The sequence below is a fragment of the Perca flavescens genome, chromosome 22, assembly GCF_004354835.1.
Source record: "Perca flavescens isolate YP-PL-M2 chromosome 22, PFLA_1.0, whole genome shotgun sequence".
Classification (NCBI taxonomy): Eukaryota; Metazoa; Chordata; class Actinopteri; order Perciformes; family Percidae; genus Perca; species Perca flavescens.
This window is the reverse complement of record NC_041352.1, coordinates 3,905,998-3,931,910: the sequence shown is the minus strand read 5'-3', so window position 1 is coordinate 3,931,910 and position 25,913 is coordinate 3,905,998. Positions and strand designations below refer to the sequence as shown.

At 41.3% G+C, this 25,913-nt stretch overlaps 1 protein-coding gene across 1 annotated transcript; it reads left to right on the top strand.

Annotated features, from left to right (window-relative positions):
- The first annotated feature begins 3,261 nt into the window (after positions 1-3,261).
- Positions 3,262-22,120, top strand: c1ql3a (complement component 1, q subcomponent-like 3a). Its single transcript, XM_028569860.1, has 2 exons — positions 3,262-3,876; positions 21,608-22,120. Exons 1-2 carry the CDS (start codon positions 3,286-3,288, stop codon positions 21,785-21,787), a joined length of 771 nt encoding a protein of 256 aa, XP_028425661.1. The 5' UTR covers positions 3,262-3,285; the 3' UTR covers positions 21,788-22,120.
- The last annotated feature ends 3,793 nt before the right edge of the window (positions 22,121-25,913 follow it).

The window sequence follows — 25,913 nt, the reverse complement described above, 5'->3', positions numbered from 1 at the left end:
TAGGACGAAGGGAGGCGGACTGTGTTTGCATCAGTGACACTTGGTGCTCAAACGCAGGAGCACTGGGCTAGAGTGCTGTCAATCTGACAATGGTGATTTGCATTGGATCAGAATACTGTCACCTGGCAAATGTGTATTGTATTTGGAGATACAATTTGTTTAAAGGGCCCATGGCATGAAAATTTCACTTTATGAGGTTTTTTTAACATTAATATGAGTTCCCCCAGCCTGCCTATGGTCCCCCAGTGGCTAGAAATGGCGATAGGTGTAAACCGAGCTCTGGGTATCCTGCTCTGCCTTTGAGAAAAGGAAAGCTCAGATGGACCAATCAGGAATCTTCTCCTTATGAGGTCATAAGGAGCAAGGTTACCTCCCCTTTCTCTGCTTTGCCCGCCCAGAAAATTTGGCCCACCCAGAGAGAGAGATATCATGGCTTTCAAACGAGCAAAGCATGGCAATTGGTCAAGGCCATGCTGACCGTCAAATTCCTATCAATTCTGTTGACATGGCAATAAAATATAACATTATTCTACAGTATTGAAAAAACAAAAACAAAGATAAATATATATTCGCCTGTGCGTACGCATAACATCACCTTGCCTTTCCACTTTAATATTTTACCATTATTTTTGTTCTTGATTTTTTTGGCGCTGCTGTTTGAATAGTTATTCTGTTTTTACTTTTGCTTCATTTATCTTGCTTTTATTGCCTTGTGAAGCACTTTCCAACTTTTCTTTTCAGAAGTGCGCTATGATTAAAGTTAATGATTATTATCATTATTATTACTCCGTCCAGTTTCAGTCCCTTGCCGTTTTGTGCCTCCTATAATCCCTCCACAGCAATTCATCATTCAGCTTGCTGATATTGAGTGAAGTGCCAATGCAATGGTCCTGTTACCTTCACAGCTCATTTTCAGGGACTCTCGATAAGTGAACGTTTGGAAGCCTAATGAAGCCAGAGAAGACGAGGTTGGTTTGATTTTTAGTGGCATCAATACTGCCTCTGTGTTCTCCTGATCCACAAGACTAATGACTTTGTTCATAGGCGTAGATTTGGGTAGGGACATGTTCTTGGATTGCTGGAATTCATTCAGTCATTTTATGTCCAACCAGTGCTCCTCTATGCAGAGTTGCCAGGTTTGTGAGTTTACTGCAGGCCGCCAGGAAGTGCGCTGGGCTTCAAAGCCAATTTGACATTTGACGGCCAAACAGTGGTAGTACAACTTCATGTCTGTCACTTGATGCCATGGGCCCCAAAAACACTCTTTCCTATAGACTTATATAAGACTTACATTTTTTGAGCGTCACAACCCCCACAAAATGACTCATTTCACTATCAGAGTTTGACCCATTTGGTTCAATAACAAAAGTCAAGAAGAGCCTCACAATTAAATAAGTTAATCCATTTAAGTTAGCGGAGAGCTAAACAGGAAGTTGCCGGCTCGGCCTTTGGAGGTCTCTAGTGCGCCTGCTCTATGGGCCGCACAATGAGGAAGCAGCGGGCCGCTACAGGAAATCACTCCTGCCACATACAATCAAACTGTGCAACAATTCACTGCTGAGTGTGAAATGATTACCAGTAATGCTTGTTACTAAACTTAGCTCCCGTGACCTTCTTCCTCCCCGGAGTCTTTATGCTTTCTCGGCTCACAGATTACCTTTGTGGATTGTGGTGGCACACATCGGTATGACAGATAAAAACTTTCCACTACAGCACCTGGATCGTGGTTGCAGCTGCTGCCGTGTTCCTGCTTGATGCCCTGCTACGCCCTACACTGCTACTACTACTTCTAGTCATAGTTCAATTATCTTTATTGTTAATATAATTGACACTGTTCATCATACCAACTGTTATAATTGTTATGAATCATATTTCTTTATATCGGGGGCAGAGATGGTTGGGTCTTTGTAAATTATAGAGTGTGATCAAGATCTACCTGCAAAGTGTCCTGAGATAACTCTAACTAAAAAATGAAATTGAATTGAAAAAATCTAAAAAATCTTGGGTAGGGATGGGTTCTGGTTCCTGTGGGCCAACGGATCCCTTATCGAGTCTTCCATTCACTATCGCAGAAAGATAGTCTCAAAACTGATCTGGCACAAATTGAGAGAAATAGCCGGACAGGGTTAATGAATGTCACAGAGAAGTGACTAATGTGCTGGATTCCTTAATAAACAAACTAAAGATATGATTAGGAACAGGGCTGCACAATAGTACATTGTTTGTTTTTAATTGTCATCGCAATATTAACCGGTGCAATAAACACATCGCAAAAGAAACTCTGAGATTTTTTGTTAGTTGAAAGAAAATATCAGCAGAAAAACTGCATTTTAAAATGTAACTGTCGTTTTTTTTAAGTGATTGGTTTCCTTTCATTTGTTTTAAATTCAACAAGCAGTTTGTTGTATTTCAACAGAATACTGAAAGCAGAACTGAGAACACTTTAACATCTGTTTAGGTATCGCAAGTATTATCGTTATCGCGATGTTCAGCAACCTTATCGCATATCACATATTTTCCTCACATCGTGCAGCCCTAATAAGGAATTCCATAGGCCAAGCGGATTAATAACTGAATTCAGATTCTATAAAATGCTATCTCCCCATCCCTGCCCTTTTTCTATTGGACGAGAGATCAGGATCCTCTGTTATCATCTCTCTCTCTCCCTCCCTCTCTGTTACTCTCTCTCTCTCTCTCTCTCTCTCTCTCTCTCTCTCTCTCTCTCTCTCTCCCTCTTCCTCTTCCCCTCCCTCTCTCTCTCTCTCTGTCTCTGTGATGCTCCTGCTGTGTATCTGCGCCTTTGACTCTGAGGCTCAATATCAGACAGACTGGTCTAACTTGCCCTGATCCACCTTAAAGGGTCCAGCTGCTGTGCAAACACTTTGCTCGGGGACCTGTGGATCAAAGAGGGGCCAGACCCCCCCTCCCTCCCTCCTCCCCCCCATGTCTGGATCCCAGAGATGCTGAATCCAGTGCTTTTGGAAATCAGCGCGCAGTGAAGAAGTTTGAAAGAGACTGGAGGACCAGCGCATCAGCAGAAAAAGTGTGGAGAGAGGAGAGGAGAGGAGAGGAGAGGAGGGGAGGGGAGGGGGGGCTCTGCTCGCTTCAAAGTCCATTCAACATTCCCAACAAAGTGTAGCTCCGCTACAGTTTTTTTTTCTTCCTTTAAAGGGTAACCTCTCAGCCAGCAAGATTCCGCCCAAAAGCAGACAGCCGGATCGCGCTGCGCTGACGCGGCTGGTCGGCAGGAAGCGGCTGGTGGCGGCGGGGGTCCTGGGGGTCGTCATGGTCCTGCTGCTGGTCATCCTCATCCCGGTGCTGGTCAACTCCGCGGGCACGGCGGCACACTACGAGATGCTCGGCACCTGCAGGATGGTGTGCGACCCGTACGGAACCAAGTCCCCGACCAGCACCGCCGCGGCGGACACGGTCCGGGACAGCGGCCTCGTGCAGTCTCTGCCCACTTTTATCCAAGGTCCGAAAGGGGAGCCGGGGCGTCCGGGTAAAGCGGGTCCAAGGGGACCTCCCGGCGAGCCGGGACCGCCCGGTCCAGCGGGGCCACCTGGAGAGAAAGGCGAATCGGGCAGACCGGGTTTACCGGGCCCGCCGGGACCGAGCGCAGCCGCCGGTGCGATCAGCGCGGCCACGTACAGCACCGTGCCCAAGATCGCCTTTTACGCAGGGCTGAAGAAGCAGCACGAGGGCTACGAGCTGCTCAAGTTCGACGACGTGGTGACCAACCTGGGGAATCACTACGACCCCACCACCGGGAAGTTCACGTGCTCCATCCCCGGGATCTATTTCTTCACCTACCACGTCCTGATGCGCGGAGGGGACGGCACGAGCATGTGGGCTGACCTGTGCAAAAACAACCAGGTAACACTGCGCTCGGTCAGCTGCACAAGAATTCAGTGTTTGTAAAAAAATAAATAAAAGTAGTTAAACGGAGTTTACACTGCTTTTAAATCACCTGCAGCCTGCACATACTGTATGTAAAGTCAGTGTGTGTGTGTGTGTGTGTGTGTGTGTGTGTGTATAATTGTAATCTTAATTGTAATGTATTTATTTGAACAGGGACAGTGCACAAAAAAAGCATTAATAGATGTCTTGTGCCCCGCCCCCCATAAACACACAGTAATTTAGCACATCAATTCACTAGTGGGAGCAAGTCTGCTGCTGTGTGTGTGTGTGTGTGTGTGTGTGTGTGTGTGTGTGTGTGTGTGTGTGTGTGTGTGTGTGTGTGTGTGTGTGTGTGTGTGTGTGTGTGTGACTGGTAATGGACCATAGCTCGGTGGGTTTAACAGGACAAAGGGTCCGAGGTGATCCTGTGAAGAGGAGCTGGCTAATTAGCCCGCTGTAGTCGGTTGGAGGAGTTCTCCATCACTAAAGCGACTTTGAGTCCATGAAAAGCGCTATATAAATTCAATTTATTATTATTATTATTATTAAAAAGCTGCACGGAGAGAAGGGTGAGCACTCAGTCAGAGAGGCTGTCTGAATACGTTCCCTGGACTCTCTGTATACGGAGTCCCACAGGGTAATACAGCATAATCTGCTACCTCTGTAGCTGTGTTCAGTTGTCACCAAATCAGAACAAGACGGGCAATTTATCTGTGATATCATCTCTCCATCTTTTCCGTAGCCATCTCTTTCTCAACAGTCACGGTGAACATATATTTTTATTTTTATTTGGTGAAACAGAAATAGAGTAGGCCTAAAACAAATGTAAAAAAAGTTCAAGTCAGTCCTGAATTACAAACTGTAAACCGACTGTGAAGAGGTCTTCATAAAGATTTGTACTTGAGTATGTAAAAGAGTTCCTTCCAGAGTAGGGCATGCACCATATGAGGGAAATACGTGATAACGTTGAGTATCGCGATATCGATATTACATGCGATAAATAAACAGATATTAAAGTGTTCTCAGTTCTGCTGCTTTCAGTGTTCTGCTAAAATACAACAAGATTCTTGTTGGATTAAATCAAATAAAAGGAAATCATTTCCAACTTTCTTTTATTAAACAAATTGAACTTTGAATTAAACATAATTCTAAATAAAGAATAATTACATTCTAAAGTGCATGTTTTCTGCTGATATTTTCTTTCAACTAAAAAAATCTTGGAGTGTCTTTCATGCGTCGGAGCCTTTCCAGATGTGTTTACTGCGCCAGAATTATGACGATGAAAAAACAATATAATGTGCAGCGCTAATCCAGAGTACCTACATCATTTATGCATTGAATACATTATAATGACGCATTATACCAGTTAAGCTGGTCTGGGTTGTAAGTTTGTGTCCACCTCACGTGCTGTGTGCTGGAGAAATGCATCACATTTAATTCTCTTCAGTTTGTATAACCCTCATGTTGTCTTCCTGTCCACCATCCATGCACCTGTTTTCCTCCTCTGCCTGTTTACTAAGCATAAAGTATGCATTATCATAGGATTACACCTTCATTCCAGCGTATTACCCCTAGCTTTACACTACTTTTTAGGAATTCACGGTCAATAAACCTCATTTATAGGAAATAATACATCATATTTGAGTAAGAAAAAGCAGAAATTATGAATTATTTTGACTAATGGTTGAGTTTAGAGGAACGTGAAATGTCAAAGTCTAGTCAGGGTACTGTTATTAAATCTTGTCTTTTTTTTTAATCATAATCACACCCGTTGTCTTCCTCGGCTTGCCGGTTTATAATGATCAACCAATTATGTGCCAAACCTAGGCTTGTTGCCAACTTCATTCAGTTATTTTTGGGCAATTTAGTTAAAAAAAAAACAAATTTCTCAAGAAGTAAGTTAGAAAAAGGGTCAAATTTGACCCGAGGACAACAGGAAAGTTGAGAAGGGGGACAATGCAAATTAATGAAACGCATGTTAATTAATGAACGATAATTAATCACGTTGTTCTAAATCATCTTTTCTGAAGCCAAAATGTTGCAGGTTTTTTTTGGGCACAAGTTGCTCCTTAGGCTTTCCATGCGTGCGGCTGACTGGTCCGGGGAAAGTCATGTGACTACACCCGAGGTAGAATGTTTTTAAGGAGAAAGTATTAGGCCTATCAACAAGAATAAATTATCGAAATTATCGTCATGGGAAAAATGCGGTGATACCAGCTTCAGAATTTTGATGTCGATACATATTCGATTAATTGTCCAGCCCTGTGTATATATATATATATATATATATATATATATATATATATATATTCATTAAGCAAAGTCACGCTGCTCCATTCCAGTTTAGTTCATTGGTTTTTGGAATATTGTTGTGTGTGTTATGAAGATGTGTGTTCAGCTTTTGAAATGAGCCATTTTCAGAAAATAGTGCTTATCAGCCATTAGTCAAAATAACTTTTTTTCACATTTTTAATACTTATTGATACTACATTTTGGAAATGTCTGCTTTTTTCCATAGATAAATATCTGATTTCATATGTAATACCACATCACCTTTATAGTGATGGCTCTGTGGCTCAGCATTAAAGGAAGTTCTCTCAGAATTGTTGGGGTCTTTCTAGTTACATAATTCACTGTTTCCCCTACCAAGATGGTCCAAAATGATGTTGAAATGCACAGTCAGCACAGTAGAAGAACGTTTTAAAAAATGACATTAAAAGGGTCCCAGGCACCCCTAAAGCTCTGATCCTAGAATCGCCCCCCAGTTAGAATGAAAAGGATGCCCGACCCTCCTGTGCTGTGTGTTTGTCCCACTCTCAGGCTGTCAGCAGCAGATCTAATCCGTGGGGCAGAGCGCTGTTGCGGTGTCGCTCCAGCGAGCAGATTCCCCCCCGCCTGTCAGCACACTGCAACGCTGCAAACGTGTGGGATTAAACCCGCAGGGCTGCACACTGTGACCAATCAGATGCTGCCGAAAGACACGTTTCAATTAGGAATACTGCCGCTGACAGGTTTGAAAACACGGTCAGAGGGGAAACACATTTCTGTGTAAATGGTTGACAGGATGCCCATTGCCTGGAGTTCGGATCCATATTAACCCTCGGAGGTCTAAGGGCATTTTCTCGATGTTTACATATCTTCTTAAATTCTCCTTTTAAGGGTATTTCAGTATAACCTGATCCCCATGTGTTGCATATCCACATGGTAACACTCAGCTTTCTGTATAGTGAGGCCCAAATTAGTTCCAGAACAATGTATAAAGAGATAATTTGGCCCTAAAGCTGAAAAGTTTGCTTTTTGGTATTTCCTCCAATCTCGTAAAGGTGAACACATGTAAAAACATTGTTTTGGTGCCTGAAATGAGTTTACAAAAGTCTTCGATATGAATAAAATAGTAGGGTTGACTATTGGTGCTTTCACAAAATATTTTTCACAGTGAGTTTCCCAGCTATGTACTGACTGTGTTTACATGTATGCACAAAAATAGTGTGATGTTAAAACAAATCTGCAATTCTTCAAATATTCACTTCCTGAGAAAACGGAGTTAGTGTGTGCTTGTTATTATCAATTTAGACAACGTGATTGTACATCACCATATCTTGATATATGATTTCATCACGATAAGATTCCATTGAAAGACGAAAACTTGTCATATTGAATTATTGCCCAGCCCTAATTCCAATCAAATAAATTATAAAAAAATAAATCTGACAGCTCTGCTGCATAACAACTTCTTTCTAACTGTACATTAAATACAGGACTTCTACGACTATTTACTACATTGTGGTATTTCAACTTCAGTCAATGATCTGAATAGTTCTTTCACCATAGCATTACTAAAACAACTGTTGAAAAATAAATAAAATCTTTAACCAAAATGATAACTGAGTAAAACGATAATAGTTGCATACTCTTTGATGAATGGAAACATCTTTATACATTGTGCATACAGAAATATGCATACAACCAGAGGACTTAAAGTGCCCATATTATGCTCATTTCAACCTGATCTCACAGAATTCCAGAAAATCTGGCAGTTTCACGGAATCGCAAAACATTCCGTGATGGGCCCACTGAAGAATTCCGTGAAATGAACAAGGATCGCCGAAAATTACGTGATGGGACCACGGAAGAATTCCAGAAAATAAACACGGCCCCTTAAGTTAAGGAAAAGGTCATGGTTCGGCCTTACATACTACTCGCTACCGTAGTCACTCTTAAAGCTACGTCATCTTCTCATTGACTTTACATTGACATTGTTTTCTGTGGTGGCCACACGGAATTTTCACACATTCCGTGCCACCACCACGTAATGCGGTTATAACAGTTTGTTATCATTTCACGGAATTCTGGCTCATTTTCAGGTTCATAATTGTATTTAGAGGTTGTACCAGAATAGGTTTATATGGTTTAATTTTCAAAAAACACCATATTTTTGTTGTACTGCACATTGCTGTAGCTCCTCTTTTCACCCTGTGTGTTGAGCTCTCTGTTTTAGCTACAGAGTGAAGCATCGCACTTCTATCCCATCTTTGTTGGGATAGAAGTAGCGCAGTAGCTAGGTAAGGCTTACTAGCTAGAAGCGGTTAGCCACCTCGTTCTCAATGGCAAAACACTGCTACAACACACACTAGTTCACCCTAATCTCCAAAAGAACTACTTCCATGTCCCTGTTCTGCAGGTATTCCACGCAAAGTTGGAAGTGTGCCCTCGTTTAGAAGAAGTCTCCCGACTAATCCTGCCTTGTACAGGCCGAAGTTGGAGAAACAGCTAGCTAGTGGTATTAGCTAAAGTGGTTAGCACACACCAAATGTTTCGGCCAATGACGTAGACGGCCCTGCCGATTTTGACCAGCTCACCCGGAGACTGAAGGCAGGACACGTTCAGAAACTTGTATCTCACTCAAAACAGCATGGATGGGTTTTTTTTCCGAGTTTGTATGCGCGTGGAAGCAGCAGAAACACAAAATAAGGGATTTTTTCATAATATGGGCACTTTAAATCAGACCAAGTACAAAAGGGCTAAAGATATAGAAGAATCAAAATGTGTTTCAGACATTCCCTTTGTTCTAAAACTGGAACAGCAGGAACGTGCAACCTTAAAAAAAACAACAATGAGGGCTGGATAACGGGCCGGTCAGGCGAGCTGCTGTAGGCGCTCGCAGGAGCTGCCAAACCTTTTTATTTATTTCAATAGTCACAGTTAATGCTGCTCACACTGCTGTGTAAGAGCAGAGGTGGAAAGAGTCCAAACATATTCTGCTTAAATAAAAGTACTATCAGTAGTGCAATGTAACTAAGTACATTTACTCCAGTACTGTAATACAGTACAAATGTTGAGGTACTTGTACTTTACTTGAGTCTTTTCTTTTCATGCCACTTTCTACTTCTACTCCGCTACATTTCAGAGAGAAATATTGTACTTTTTACTCCACTACATTCATCTGTTTCAGCTTTAGTTACTAGTTACTTTAGTTACTCCACTACATTCATCTGTTTCAGCTTTAGTTACTAGTTACTTTAGTTACTCCACTACATTCATCTGTTTCAGCTTTAGTTACTAGTTACTTTAGTTACTCCACTACATTCATCTGTTTCAGCTTTAGTTACTAGTTACTTTAGTTACTCCACTACATTCATCTGTTACAGCTTTAGTTACTAGTTACTTTAGTTACTCCACTACATTCATCTGTTTCAGCTTTAGATACTAGTTACTTTAGTTACTCCACTACATTCATCTGTTACAGCTTTAGTTACTAGTTACTTTAGTTACTCCGCTACATTCATCTGTTACAGCTTTAGTTACTAGTTACTTTACACATTCAGATTCCTGCACACAAAACCCATGTAGTTTATAAAATCTGATGTTTGATTCAAAAGTAAACTAGCCGACAATATAACGGCTACAAGTCCAGCTAAGATGATGAGACCATTAAACACACAACTGGTTGGATCCTTTACACTTTCTACAATGTTTTAATACTTTAACTACACAGTCCTTTCGTTCACGTCGTGTAATTACGTTACTTCATAACGTTCCCATGGCAACAGGGGGAAAATGGCTGCTCTTATGTGAAGTAAGCGCAACATTTTTCAACTTTCTGCTAAGATATATGGGACTTTTTTGCAACGAAAATGCGGGGATTATGAAATCATGCAAGCCCCGCATATTTTGCACGGAAATCGGCAATTCATGCAGCGAAAGTGCGGCATATTTGAAAAAATGCGGCCCCTGCATAAATATGCAGACTTTGGCTGATTATAGATTGAATTATGCAATCGCATAGTCGCGTTTTTCTGGAGGGACTGACTACATTTTCCTGATGATATTACACACTTCAACTTAAGTAAGATTTTCAATCTTTACTTGTAACAGAGTATTGTTAAAGTGTGGTATTAGTACTTTTACTTACTCTAAGTAAAGGATCTGAATACTTCTTTCACCACTGAGTACTGTTACTTTGATGAACTTTTACTTAAGTACAAGTAAAATAACCGGTATAGTAATCTACTCAAGTAAAAGTTAAAAGTAGCTCATTTAAAACTGACTCAGAGTCAAAGTTACTTACTAAACAGCGGGGTACTTCAGACAAAATAATAGCTCATGGGCCTGGACGCTTTGCTTTTGTCCCAATTTGATTCTTTCACGATACCTGGGGGCCGATTGGATTGTATTAAAATGAAGTTGCATAATAAACTGGGTGTAGGGTGGCCTAAACCCTTTATACATAATTTATTTTTGTTGCATAGAATAGGAAGCTATTAAAATAGCTTAATAATTGTAATAATTGGCATGATTTTATATGTATCTGTTACTAGCTTACCTATAGGTAAGCCTATCATCAGTGGGGATTTAGATTTGCTAATAATCAGTCATTTTAGAACTTTTTGAAAAAACCTAATAATTTGGTGGCCCCCCCTGCATTGACTCTGAGGACCACCTGTTGAAGATCCCTGTTATGAAGTATAGGTTTTAACACCCAAAAACTGGCATTGAGGAATGACATGGTTTTGGAGGCTTGAGAGTAGATGGGTAGATTATGTGGAGACAAAAAGAGTTGTACCTGAAGATGACACCATTCTGTCTGAAAGACGGGCTTTTCTTAATCGGTGTGCTGCTTTGAAAGGGGAAGGGAATGTGACGATGATCTAAAGGAACCTGAGCTGGACAGGAAAATACAGGAATACTTGAAATAAAATAAATAAAAAACTAAAAACTGTTCTAATCTAAAACTGTTCACTTTCAAAACTTGCTGAAGGATCTTCAGTCTCTCACAGTTGGGAGTCACAATGTCCAACAAGAGTGAATCTGTCTTGTATACAGTAATACTACTACTACTACTACTACTACTACTATTCAATTCAATTCAATTCAATTCAATTTTATTTATAGTATCAAATCATAACAAAAGTTATCTCGAGACACTTTACAGATAGAGTAGGTCTAGACCACACTCTATAAATTCCAAAAGCCCAACAATTACAGTAATTCCCTCAAGAGCAAGCATTAGCAGTGGCTATTGCGACAGTGGCAAGAAAAAACTCCCTTTTAGGAAGAAACCTCGGCAGACCCAGACTCTTGGTAGGCGGTGTCTGACGGGCCGGTTGGGGGCGTGATGAACAGTGGTGATAACAGTCACATTAGAAGTCACATTGACTTTGAAGGTTATCGTGGAAGTTCATGTCATAGCAGGGCACATCGTGTCATACTGAGTAGTGCAGTCTCCTATACCGGATCCTGACTACTCTGTGCATAGGAACATCACAGCAGGGCGTTGCGGGATGTAACGTGGCGCTGCAGAGCACGGGGGGAGGCTGCGGATGCAGCCGGACGCAGCAGGATGCAGCCGGGAAACTCCCCAGAGCTAGATTAGTAACAAGCATTTCTGGGACAGGATGCATACAAAAGTAACAAGTAGAGATGAGAGAGCAGCTCAGTGTGTCTTAGGGAGGAACAGCCTCCCCGGCAGTCTAGATTTGTAATAGCATAACTTAAGAGAGGCAGGTTAAAGAGAGGTGCCTGGTCAGGCTAGAACTCCCCCCAACCGGGTCGGGCTGTACTGGACCGCCTCCCTCTACTCTCGCTCGATTATTAATTATACAGTATAGAAAAAAACTGATGACTACGAGGAGAAGCAGTGGGCGGGTTAGGTGGGACGCTTCAACTCCTCGTCCCTAACTATAAGCTTTATCAAAGAGGAGGGTTTTCAGTTTACTCCTAAATGTGGTAACGGTGTCTGCCTCTCGAACCCCGACTGGGAGCTGGTTCCATAATACTGGAGCCTGATAGCTGAAGGCCCTGGCCCCCAGTCTACTTCCAGAGACTCTAGGAACCATAAGTAGCCCCCCGCATTCTGGGGCGCAGTGCTCTAGTGGGACAATAAGGTACTATGAGCTCTTCTAAGTATGATGGTGCTTGACCATTTAGAGCTTTGTAAGTCAGGAGGAGGATTTTAAATTCAATCCTATATTTCACTGGAAGCCAATGCAGAGAAGCTAATACAGGAGAAATATGATCTCTTCTCTTAGTTCTCGTCAGAACACGTGCTGCAGCATTCTGGATCAGTTGGAGAGTCTTAATGGACTTATTTGGGCAACCTGATAATAAGGAATTGCAGTAATCTAGTCTAGAAGTAACGAATGCATGGACTAGTTTTTCAGCATCGTTTTGAGACAGGATATTCCTAATTTTGGCAATGTTACGAAGATGGAAAAAGGCTATTCTTGAGGTTTGTTTTAAGTGGGCGTTGAAGGATATATCCTGATCAAAAATAACTCCTAGATTTCTGACAGTAGTGCTGGAGGCCAGGGTAATACCATCCAGAGTAACTATATCTTTCGAAAACAAAGTTCGGCGGTGCGTTGGTCCTATCACAATAACTTCAGTTTTGTCTGAGTTTAACATCAGGAAATTGTGGGTCATCCAGGATTTTATATCCTCAATACACGTTTGAAGTCTTGCTAACTGACCACTTTCATCTGGCTTAATTGACAGATATAATTGGGTATCGTCTGCGTAACAGTGATAGTTAATCGAGTGTTTCCTAATAATATTACCTAGAGGAAGCATATATAAGGAAAATAGAATTGGTCCAAGCACTAATTACTTAATTAAGTACTAATAATAATAATAATAATAATAATAATACATTTTATTTAAAGTGCCTTTCATGACACCCAAGGTCACTTCACAAACAAAAAAAGGACATTAAAATTATAGTCATCTCATAAAAAATAAAAATCAGTAAGTCAGTCCATGTAAAGTACTTGCAAGTAATACTGGGTTGATCTTACCAGAAAATGACTTTGGTAGAAGTTAAAGTCACATTTCAGCATATTACTAAGTCTCTGATATTTACTGAACTTAAGTATCAAAAGTATTATGATATTAAATGTACTTAATTATAAGAAGTAAAAGTAAAATAAACTTTGATTATGAATTTTTTATATAGACCTTAGTGGTCCCCTAATACTGTATCTGAAGTCTCTTTTTTATAGGCCTTAGTGGTCCCCTAATACTGTATCTGAAGTCTCTTTTATATAGACCTTAGTGGTCCCCTAATACTGTATCTGAAGTCTCTTTTATATAGACCTTAGTGGTCCCCTAATACTGTATCTGAAGTCTCTTTTATATAGACCTTAGTGGTCCCCTAATACTGTATCTGAAGTCTCTTTTATATAGACCTTAGTGGTCCCCTAATACTGTATCTGAAGTCTCTTTTATATAGACCTTAGTGGTCCCCTAATATTGTATCTGAAGTCACTTTTATATAGACCTTAGTGGTCCCCTAATACTGTATCTGAAGTCTCTTTTATATAGACCTTAGTGGTCCCCTAATACTGTATCTGAAGTCTCTTTTATATAGACCTTAGTGGTCCCCTAATACTGTATCTGAAGTCTCTTTTATATAGACATTAGTGGTCCCGTAATACTGTATCTGAAGTCTCTTTTATGTAGACCTTAGTGGTCCCCTAATACTGTATCTGAAGTCTCTTTTATATAGACCTTAGTGGTCCCCTAATACTGTATCTGAAGTCTCTTTCCTGAAATTCAGCCTTGGTGCAGAATTACAGTCCCACAGTGAGCTTTCCTTAGGATGTGCCATTTCTGTGTCTGTAGCTTTAAATGCTATTGAGGAGGAGAGAGGGGGGAGGTGGGGGGGGGGGTGTGGCCTTGACCAAATGCCACTTTGCTCGTTTGAAAGCCATGATGTCTGTCTCTCGCAGGTTTTCAGATTACTTTCACACAAGAAACTCAGGGAGATGTTTATATCTGACATTGTCTCTTATGGACAGCACCGAAAAATTTGACTTCTGAAATAAAGGCTGATAGCCAAATGTTAAAAGGGAAACGTCTGTGTTTTTTAACCAGGACCCATGTTTGTGTGTTTAAGTAGTCTATTTCGACCGTGTTTCATTTACAGGATTATTCCGGTGCCGGCGGAGGTCCCACCGGATGTCCCTCACCTTCCGCTTTCTTTGTGTTGGCATTCTAAACTCCGGTTGATTCGGGAAAACATCCTCCGAGCTAGAATCGACAATCAAATTATATTTATTTTAATATATATAATTTTTTGACTAAAATCCTTCCCCTGTGTGGACTAGCCAGACCCTCCTCCGCAGTGCTGTGGAAGAATGGGGGGACAAAAAGTTTTGAAATTGGCCCTGTATTGAGCGAAAGCTCTTCAGCCTGCAGCCACGAAACGGTCTGCAATGTAATCCTTCGGTGCAAATGCGCAGCATCAATATATGTCCACTGGCAGGCTCAGATTGATATCATAAGTGTCTGACTACATTTTGGAAGAGAGCCTAGAGAAATAAAACGTTTTTCTTCCCATTTCCCTTGATCCGGTCTGATTGTCATTGTGTCTAACCAAATCTTGCTCAAGAAGAAATCTCGTTTGGCCTCTTCCGCATTGTCCAAATCAGCTACATATTCAGCCATGACATTTAAAATCTTTTAGATAACACCAGTAGCGTTTTTTGGCACGGGCGAAGCAAGCAGCTGCCCGGGGCGGCATTTTTTTATGACACATGGGGTGCGGCACGAGCTTAAAACAAAACAAACAACGAAGCGTTTTTCTATTATCTATCATTTCACTGGCGCCCCATGCAGCTGCAGGCACAAATGATAGACGATAGAAAAACGTAGTAAAAGTTGTCTAGATAGAAGTTTATGAAAGCAATCCAACTAGGTAAAAAAAAAAGACAATGCTGCTCTGCCAAATGTCTTCAAAGGAATTAAACGTTGATAATAAAGAACAGTGATTTAATAGTGATAAAGGGATGGTGCACTCCCAGGCCAGTGGGCATTTGTATCTGCGCTAACGGCTCCTGTAGTGGTCTTTGCTCCAGGCTGGCACCGGCCACCCTACGATGCCACTCTACGATGCCATCCAGCCCTGCCGCTCGCCGCGCTATTTAGGATTGAACAAGGAGGAGGTGTAATTCGATGTAGAATCACCACTGGATAACACTAAGCTATGCTGGGAAGGAACTTGTTTTGGTGGAACATGTGTACGTTCAAAAATTGTTTAAGTCGTGCGAGAGAAAACTCAGATAGGACAGATAGTCTAGCTAGCTGTCTGGATTTACCCTGCAGAGATCTGAGGAGCAGTTAACCATAGTCCTCACAAATCCACCAGAGGTTAGAACGCCAACACAAAGGAAGAGGAAGGGGACGGACATCCGGCCAAAAAGAGTGACATCAGGCAGAATTTCCGGCAGCACTGGAGCAATCCCGGAAGTGGAACGTTGTGGGTATAGACTAAAGAGTAGGTAATGTGAGCATAGTGAGTCAAGCGAGAGAGAGACGGTGGATTGGCTCAGAACAGACATATTCGATAACAGAGAACAAATTAACAGTAAAGTTGTCATGTGGTAGTAAATGTTCAGTCTAGGTTACAGTTTGTCTATAAATTAAATGCTGCAGCTCATCAAGACCCAGTAAAGTATGTATAGTTTATATGTCTTGTTGGCCTCCAAGTAGTCTTGCATAGCTGACCATGCTCCAGCGCTGTGTCAGCCCTTATCATTCAGGGATGAAAAACGCTGTGGCTTGTTTGCATGTCTTTGAACCAATGGGAAAGTGGTGGTTTTCAGCCTGCCTTGGAAGGTGTCCAGTAGTCTGGATCAACGGAAGTACATTTCCAGGATAGTTGCCTGACATCTGGCGCGTGGCTCACCCGCTGGATGTCCCTCACCTTCCTCTCTCTGTGTTGCCATATTCAAACTCTTTTCTCTTCTGGAAACAACTAACTTTGAGCTAGCAAGCGACACGCTGAAAATGTAAAGTTTTGAAGAACATTTGGATGGTGCAACCATCAAGTCTGGCCTGCTTGGTTCTTTCGGGGAATGATTGTAAAGATGTACAAAGAATATGTTTACGGCATTTCCTCTCCAACTGGGATTTTTGGGAGCGATTGGTGGGATTGCTGTGGATGAAGTACACAGGGAGATACAATGGTAAGAGCCAATGATGTTTAACCATGTATCCAGCTAATTTAAATAGCTCACTTTGCTGCATTGTGTGAACAGTTAACTTCATTTAATATTGGAAGTGGCATTTTCTTTTACGGGGTGCAAAATGTTCGACCAAAACAAGTTCCTTCCCGAGACTGTTTAGCAGACCACCGTCACTGTGTCCAGAGCTTAGTGCTGACCAAGACGACTGTTATTGGTTCATAGACATGCAAACAACCTAGAGTGTTTTTTTCTCCTATCCCAGAATGTATGTGTGGTGTAGCCAGACCTTACTCCACAGCGCTGTGGAGATAAAGCTGACAGTGCGAGTCACTGTGCTGTCCTGACTATCGTGGAGAGTTCATTCCACCACTGTGGAGCAAGAACAGAGGATGACCCTGGGTCCTGACAGACCAACCAAAACACTTGGAGGTGACGCTTATTGAACCCAGAACCTCATAAATGCAACGCATGCACACTGAGCTACATCCTTGCCCATATTTTCTGTTTTGGCTTTTCTTTTACATGATTTTCTCTGAGTTGTATTTGGTATAAAGACTTCACTCTGCTTAGATCTGTGAAACTGCAGAACTATGTTCCAATGCAGCAGTGGCTCTGGTCTGCTAACGGGTAGGGACGAGCATTTTAAGGTCTGTAGGTAGTTCGATTACATTTTTCAATTCAATTTTATTTATAGTATCAAATCATAAATAACAAGAGTTATCTCGAGACACTTTACAGATAGAGTAGGTCTATACCACACTCTATAATTTACAAAGACCAAACAGTTCCAATAATTCCCACAAGAGCAAGCATTTAGTGTGACAGTGGCGAGGAAACACTCCCTTTTAGGGAGAAACCTTGAATGGTGAGTAAAACTTCCATTTAGTGAGAAACCTCAGACAAAGACCCAGGTTTTGGTAGGCGGTGTCTGATGGTGCCGGTTCGGGGTGTGATGCACAATGGCAGTTATAGTCACAATAAAGATAATGGAACTATGGCTAGAAATAGTAGTTGTTGTAGTAGTTTGTGACATAGAAGGGCACTGCAGGACGTAGCAGGGCATAGCCTGACGTAGCATGACGTAGGAGGGCACTGTACGGCCTAGCAAGGCATAGCAGCGTGTAGCAGGGTGCTTAGCTGGCCCACGCGACAGCTGCAACCATGATTTAGGTTCATCCTAATCCAGGGAAAACTGCGGGGTGAGAAAACATAAGGGCTCCGGGGAACAAGCTCCCCAGAGCTAGTTCACAGCTTGGTGTCACACATAGCACTGCGTTCAGGTGGAGTCCTGGAATCCTCTGTGACATCCAAAAATATATTCATACATGTTTACAGGTCAGCTGTTAACAGTCTTGTAGTACTTGAGACCGGTCTTGGTCTCGAGACCGGTTTTGGTCTCAAGACCGTTTTTTGAAGGTCTCGGTCTTGTCTCGGAATCGACCACATTTTTACTTGGTCTTGGATAAAGAGGACTCTGTATTTTATTTCAAGACCACAACTTCAGGGATATCACTAACTTGCCTCTGCATCTACAGTTGAAACCAGATATTTACATACAAAAAAAAAAAAAAAAAAACTTGTATTTCTTTGCTGTCATACATTAAATCAGAGTAAACTTTTTCTGTTTTAGATCAATAAATATTAACATATTTTTTGTATTTGTTAAATGTCAGAATCGAGCGAGGGAGAATTTTATGTATTTTTCTATCACTTTCATCAAAGTCAGAAGTATACATACACTAAGAAAACTCCAGATGATTCCATTCTGAGCTTAAGAAGCTTCTGATAGTTTAATTGATTCCATTTGAGTTAATTGGTGGCACACCTGTGGATACATATAAAGGCACACCTCAAACACATAGCCTCTTTCTTTGACATCATGGGAAAATCAAGAGAAATCAACCAAGACATCAGAAAAATAATTGTGGACCTCCACAGTGTGGCTCATCCTTAGGTGCAATGTCCAGATGCATGAACATCCCACGTTCATCTGTTCAGACAATAATACGCAAATGGGAATGTACAACCATCATACCGCTCAGGAAGGAGACGGATTCTGAGTCCCAGAGAGGAACATTTTTTGGTGCAAAATGTGCGAATCAATCCCAGGACAGCAAAAGACCTTGTGAAGATGCTAGCTGAAACTCGTAAGACAGTGTCATTATCCACAGTAAAACGAGTCCTTTCCCACCATGAGCTAAAAGGTTACCCTGGGAGAAGAAAGCCATTACTTCAAAACCACCATAAAAAACGCCAGACTACAGTTTGCAACTGCACATGGGGACAAAAATCTGGAGACATGTCCTGTGGTCCGACGAAACAAAAATTGAACTGTTTGGCCATAATGATAAACAGTATATTTGGAGGAAAAAGGGCGAAGCTTTGAAGCCTCAGAACACCATCCCAACTGTGAAGTATGGGGGTGGTAGTATAATGTTGTGGGGCTGCTTTGCTGCAGAAGGGACTGGTGCACTTCACAAAATACAACAAACATCTGAAGACATCAGCCAGGAAGTTAAAGCTTGGGAGCGCAAATGGGTCTTCCAAATGGACAATGACCCCAAGCATACCTCCAAATTAGATTACTAATTACTAAATTATTACAAAGTGGCTTAAGGACAACAAAGTCAAGGTATTGGAGTGGCCATCACAAAGCCCTGATCTCAATCCTATAGAACATTTGTGGCCGGCACTGAAAAGGCGAGTGCGAGCAAGAAGGCCTACAAACCTGACCCAGTTACACCAGTTCTGTCAAGAGGAGTGGGCCAAAATTCCAGCAAACTATTGTAGAAAGCTTGTGGAAGGATACCCAAAACGTTTGGCCCAAGTGAAACAGTTTCGGGGCAATTCTACCAAATACTAAGGAAGTGTATGTATACTTCTGACTTTGATGAAAGTGATAAAAAAATATACATAAAAATTCTCCCTCGCTCGATTCTGATATTTATATTTATTTATATATTTATTCATCTAAAACAGAAAAAGTTTACTCTGATTGTATGTATGACAGTAAAGAAATAAGTTTTTGTGTTTTTTTCTGAAGTGTATGTAAATATCTGGTTTCAACTGTAATTTTATGTGTTAACATTGTTATCGTGATTGGATGTAAAACTTCTTGCTTCAAATGCAACCAATAACTTGAGTCATTTCTAATTAGAAATTTGTTACTGTCTCTGCACACACTCCCAAGATAGAGTGAATGCGGGAGACAGGAGAAGCTCTTGTTTTCTGGCACTGGTCTGGTCTCGGTCTTGACTCGGTCTTACCCTGCCTTGGTCTTGGTCTTAACTCTGTCTCAGTTTACGTGGTCTTGACTACAACACTGGCCGTTAGACCAGGACAGGTATTTTAAAGTATTTACTGCTGCAGCTACCTCTTTGGTACTGTTGATTTTGCTAAGTTCACTGTGTGTGTGTGTGTGTGTGTGTGTGTGTGTGTGTGTTGGTACTGTTGGTTTTGCTAAGTTCACTGTGTGTGTGTGTGTGTGTGTGTGTGTGTGTGTGTGTGTGTGTGTGTGTGTGTGTGTGTGTGTGTGTTGCCAACTTACTCATTACTCATAGCTGCCGGATTCGATCCCTTACCTTAGGTAGAGAAACTGTTAATGTGTCTGTATTTGAAAATGACCAGTCTTGTATTTTATGTGTGGAAGGAAGTGAATTCTCACAATTCATGTCTGTCAACTACTGACAAGATTGTGAAGATGTATTTCTTCATTCCTGTATTATTTATTTTGGTATTTTGCCTTTTTTGATAGTGACAGCTGGGAAACAGACAGGAAACATGGGGAGAATATACAACATACAGCTAAGCTCCCCAGACAGTTATATGCTGTGTCATAAACATGATGTCACCTGAAATGGAATTTTTATATCTGTATTGATCACCTGACATTTCCTCCAGCACCACCGTCATGTCAAAATCCTCCTATTTATTGTACACAAAAATATCAAGATCTAATGGGCTGATTGGGAGCCATTTACTGATCCCCCAGAACCCTTTTCTATTTCCATTTCCATTTTACTTGTTGATGACCTTGTCCACTCCGCGTGAGTAGTCGTCATTGTCTGGTGCACATGCTCAGCCGTATACTACTGTCAATCAGGCTTTATGACTGCATACATGGCCTTAACTCTCAGTCTGTGTACTTGCATGCATTTTAATGTATTTGATTTGTAAGGACAACACACATTTATTCAAGATTTCTGTAAATGTGCCAGTGTTTGCCAGCTGGCTAGTTTTGAACTCTAGTCCTTTGGCGAGATGTTTTGGGACCTGGCATACATCTGTTGGACGAATGAATGACTGAAAAAAAGGGCTAAGATGGTCCGGGGGTAGACCAACACATTATCGCTTCCAAGCCATCAACCTACGGATTAAAAGCGCTTGGTCAGAACCGCTTGCTGTCAAAAATTGACGCATGGTCAGGTGCCTTTGGTGTTTGTTACTGACGCAAAAAATCTCTTTTTGCATTTAGTGTCTCCGTCAGATGAAGTGGGGCTTCCCTTTTGGCGTCATTTTACGACGTGCTTGGTTGGGATTCTTGGCATTACTTTTTTGACGCTCTGGTTTGGGACCGATTTGACAGATTTAAAAAAAGCTCTTTTGGAAAGGGAACACAAAACACCCCGATGAAGGCCATTTTACGATACGCGTGGGTTGCTGCCCAGTTTTAGTTTTTATGTAAGATTTTGATATAGAATAGCCATTTAAATAAAGGCTTTTCACGATTGCCTTGTGAGGACCTTGTTTCTCTTTTGTTTTTAAATGCGCGTTTGACTGACATGCTGCAGAATAATGGGACAGTTTTAGGAAAAGATGGTGGGGGGGTTACAAAATGGATGTTTAAGTGACACACAGGACAAGAACAGGACCCAAACCCCGGTCTCCTGGGTGAAAGTCCTGTGTTGTTCCCAACCAACCTCCTTGTACGGATTTTCGGTCTTTCATACTATCTACCGTTGTCGCTCTTAATACTACGTCATCTTACAGCGCCGTCCATACAGAAGCTAAAGGGTGATATTTATGTTGGTATCTGACGCTGAGAGACACTGACCAAGCGTCAGTATTTGACCAGTTGGGAGTGAGAGTGGCTTGGGAGTGAGAGTGGCTTGGGTAAACAGGGTGCAACACTGAATATATCAGCTCCAAATGGACATAAACGGGGCTTCAGACTGTTTGTGCTTATGAGATGTTTACTTAACGTATGTGCGCGCGTGTGTTTGTCTGTGTGTGCATTCCTGCAGGTGCGTGCCAGTGCCATCGCCCAGGATGCAGACCAAAACTATGACTATGCCAGTAACAGCGCTGTGCTGCATCTGGAGCCAGGAGACGAGGTCTACATCAAACTCGACGGAGGCAAAGCGCATGGCGGCAACAACAACAAGTACAGCACCTTCTCCGGATTCATCATCTACGCCGACTAGACAGCAACACGTGCTCAGCCCTCAGCTATTACAGGCCTCAGTCCTTCTACAAATGTAACCTTCTACCAATCAGACGCTCACACTTCCTCTTTTAAACCCGTGTGGACAAACCAATATCCAAAATCAGCCTTCATAACCTGCATATTATTTCATTTTTCTACATCCTGCTAACATCACTGTCCTAAGTTGCAAGTGACTTTGGACAAAAGCATCAGTGAAATGGTTGAATTGTGGGATCAAACCATATCCTCTCTTCATACCATTACACATAACTTACAGCTGATGTCTTTGTGTTGATGTAGTCGTGTCACCGAGTGATGGTGGTAGGTAGGAAATGAGAGGGAGGAGTGTGTTTGTGCATGTGTGTGTGTGTGGGGGGGGGGGCAGGGGGGGCAGGGGGTGGCACAGATACACTAAACATCAGTAAGATGTAGCCTACATGTAGCCTGGTGCTGTTATTTGAGTTATAGGTCCAGGATTAGGTGTTTGTAGAGACATCATTAAGAGGAATGAGTTGTCATCGTCACTCTTAAATCTGATTGGGCCACAAGCTGCCTGTCAACAAATCGAGCTGTCTGTCTAGAAGTAAGTGGAAAAGATACAAATCTGATAGAAATGCAGCAGCTAGTGGGCAGTTGTACAAACTGACTGTGGAGGATTTTGTGCAATACTTAGTATAATAAACTATATCCATGGTGATAATTAACGAGAAAGCCCTCAGTCAGCATTTGTGGTTTATTTCTTTCTTTTTTGATATCATGTAGATAGCAAGGTAAAGCTGGCAACACTTGAAGTGCATTAAGATACACTGACAACAGATTATATTTCCCATTATTAACATAATTGCCTCTTTTATAGAACAGAATCAATAATTACATGTAATCAAACAAAAAATTTTTATGTGATTTGTTTACATTCTCATGTTCTGATTTTAATTTTAATCATGCTCTAATAATGTGATTCCTCAGCATCGGTTTGTAGCACCACTTCCTCTAAAGTTTTGTTCAAATGCTTTCATAAATGCAGATATGAGAATTTTAGCCTTATTTACCCATGATGTGTTTTGTCCAGAAAAGAGAAGGGAACGTGATTTATGTCACGCTTTAGAGAGGAAGAATGTTTGGTCAAAATAAATCTGAAAAACATGATTGTAACGGAGGCCCCTGATGACTTTTTTTGTGATGCCTGCTGGGGGGCGTTCAGGGAAACATTTGGTGCAATAGGAAAGTGTGGGCGGCCATGTTAAACTTCATACGGCGGTTGTTATTACCTACACTTGCAGTCTTGAGCGCTTAATAGTTCTCTGTGCAGTTTGACACCGCTAGCTCTATGGAGCAGTTCCTTTCTATCAGTGGATCAGTGTTTTGTTAGAATGACGATGCGCAGACATGCACACGCACACGCAGACAAGTAATGTGGTACGCATTCCTGCCAATGGATTCACACTCCTCTTCTGATCTACAGGTAGGGCTTACACGATATGCTGCAATGTGTGACCAAAGGCAGGGAATAAGACTGCATGCTAGTAAACATGGATGTTAACAATGTTGGATTTAAAATTCTTTGCTTTACAAATGTTTTTGCAAAACTTGCACTCGACACTTGTTTGTTTGACCTCAAAGCAACAATAGGTAACTTTTCCTGCTTTGGTCCCCCTACAGGTTGGAATCGGAATTGTCCGTTACATTACATTATGCAAGTTTGCCAGCTCGGTAGTGGATTTGTAGTAGTAGAATGAACTGGACAATGTAATGTAATGGACAATCCTGCTTCCAACCTGTAGGGGGACCGAAGCGGGAAAAGTTACATAATGTTGCTTTAAGGACTTACTGATTGGATTAACACGCTCTCTGCTCGCTGGTTAAAGGCGGGAAACAACATCGTGGCTTGTTTATACATTTTCTGTTATTCTGTTTTAACAATCCACCAAAATCCATTTCTTAAAAACATTTTATGCGAAAAATAGGCTAGATACAGCTGAATTTTGTTTTTATTTTACAAATGCCTGCCTTGTTTAACAACTTGGTCCAAGTTTTGTGAGCCGGTCACATCACACTGGATGGACTCGTTTATATTAACAATTTGATCTTCCTGATTGGACTGATAAGATTGATTTTGCATAACTGGCACTGTTAACATACATTTTAAGTATCATATCCTTTTATCGATATATATGTTTTGCATAATAAGTTCCTTACTTATACATAAAAATAATATTGTTTTATGTACAGCAGACGTGACTGGTTCTAGATAACTTGGCTTAATTTGCCTTATTAATTGTATTACTCTTCTCAGCTCCTGAAAGTGTGTTTTTATGTAATACTGGATGGTTGATCCTACTTACTTGTTCCAACAAAACATCTGAGCCCAACTGTGCCATGTACAGTATTTGCATGAGTAATGGGATGTCCTTTTTAATCAAGCGTGCCCCAGTGGGCTCTGATGTGCTCATGGTCTTAATACTCAAAATCACATCACACAAATGGGCACTTGACTACTTGCCAAAGTGTTAGTATACGCACACCTAACTACCCATCCCACTGCACTACACTCGACCTACTTCTAGAAACAGTCAACATTTTAGGAAATCCAGCCGAGAGAGTAGCTTCTTAGGGTGCAAACAAATAATAAAAAAAAAAAATCAACAATCATCTCCTTGGTTTTACTAAGTTTGTTAAGTAGCACAATGTTCTCTGGGCACCACTCTGCAAGATGATTTCCTCTTGATATGAAGTCTCATCGTTTTTTGTAATCATGCCGATGATGGTAGTGTCGTTATATCGGTGACATTTCCTTTACGTGATTGTTCCAGTTCCGCCGGATGTCCCTCACTTTTCACTTTCTTTGTGGTGGCATTCTAAACTCTGACCGATTCGGGAAATCCTCTGAGCTAGAACCGACAGTCAAACTATATTTATCTTTTTTTAAGTACAATTTTCATCACACGCTCAAAAGCCATTTTAATTCCAGAGCTCGCCTCCCTGCGTGCACATGTTCCACCAAAATAGGTTCCTTCCAGAGGCTATTTTACAGAGGCGCCTTTGCTACGTCCGGCACTTACTGCTGCCCAAGACAATTGTGATTGGGATAAAGAAATGGCAATCAACCAGAGCAGAGTTTTCTTCCTATTCAGGAATGCTGTGTGGACTAGCCAGACCTTCCTGTGCAGTGCTGTGGAGATAGGTCTGGAAATGCGGGACTATGTCGTTGTTAAACAGACTCTCCATGTTGGAGTTGCATTTGTTGGTGTACAGCGTGAACAGGAGGGGGCTGAGCACACAGCCCTGGGGGGCTCCGGTATTCAACATTAGAGTGGTGTCTGGCCTCCACTCATTATATACACAACCTCCAGGTTTTCAAAGAATATCATGCAATATGACCTGATGCAGTTCTGACTTGTATTTTTTGTTTAAAAACTCAACCTTTGACCATCAACAGTTACACAGCTATTATTTAAACATAGTTTGGACAGTGGGATTCAAAAATAAATAATCTTATGAATATCAAAAAACAATATTTAATTTAGTAAATTAAGCAGTCTAGATCTGGTATTAGCCGGACCCAGTCCTGGTATAATCAGAAAACAGATATGAATACATATTTTTGTGACATAAACAAGTACAGGGTAGAGATACATGTATTAGCTTTGTGTTACCATTGAAGACACAGAGCTCATGCCCTTAATGTTAGTTATATTTCTTTGGACTCAATATATCTTTTGAAAAATATAATATATACCAACATATTGGGAGATACATTTCGGAGGATTAGGAGAGGTGGGTTTCATTAGAAGACTTTTGACTCATAACCTTGGTATTATGGCTGTGAATACAGCTTGTTTGTTTGCAGTCTCCACAGAGTCAGATGAAAAAATCAGTTTGACGTCTCTGCATCAAGCACATATGTCTACGGCACACGTACAGTCTATCTTAGCACAAAGTTTAGCGTTCTAGGTTTTGCAGTTTTTCAACTGGTTTAACAATGAACAAAGCCCAAGTGACACAACTGGTGCACATTCTTTACATGTTGCATCACAACTAGATTCAACATGTAGAAGACATCTATAAAATTGTTACAAGGATGCATCTTTCCCTTTTAATTCAGCTAGACTGTTTCCAGTGCTTTC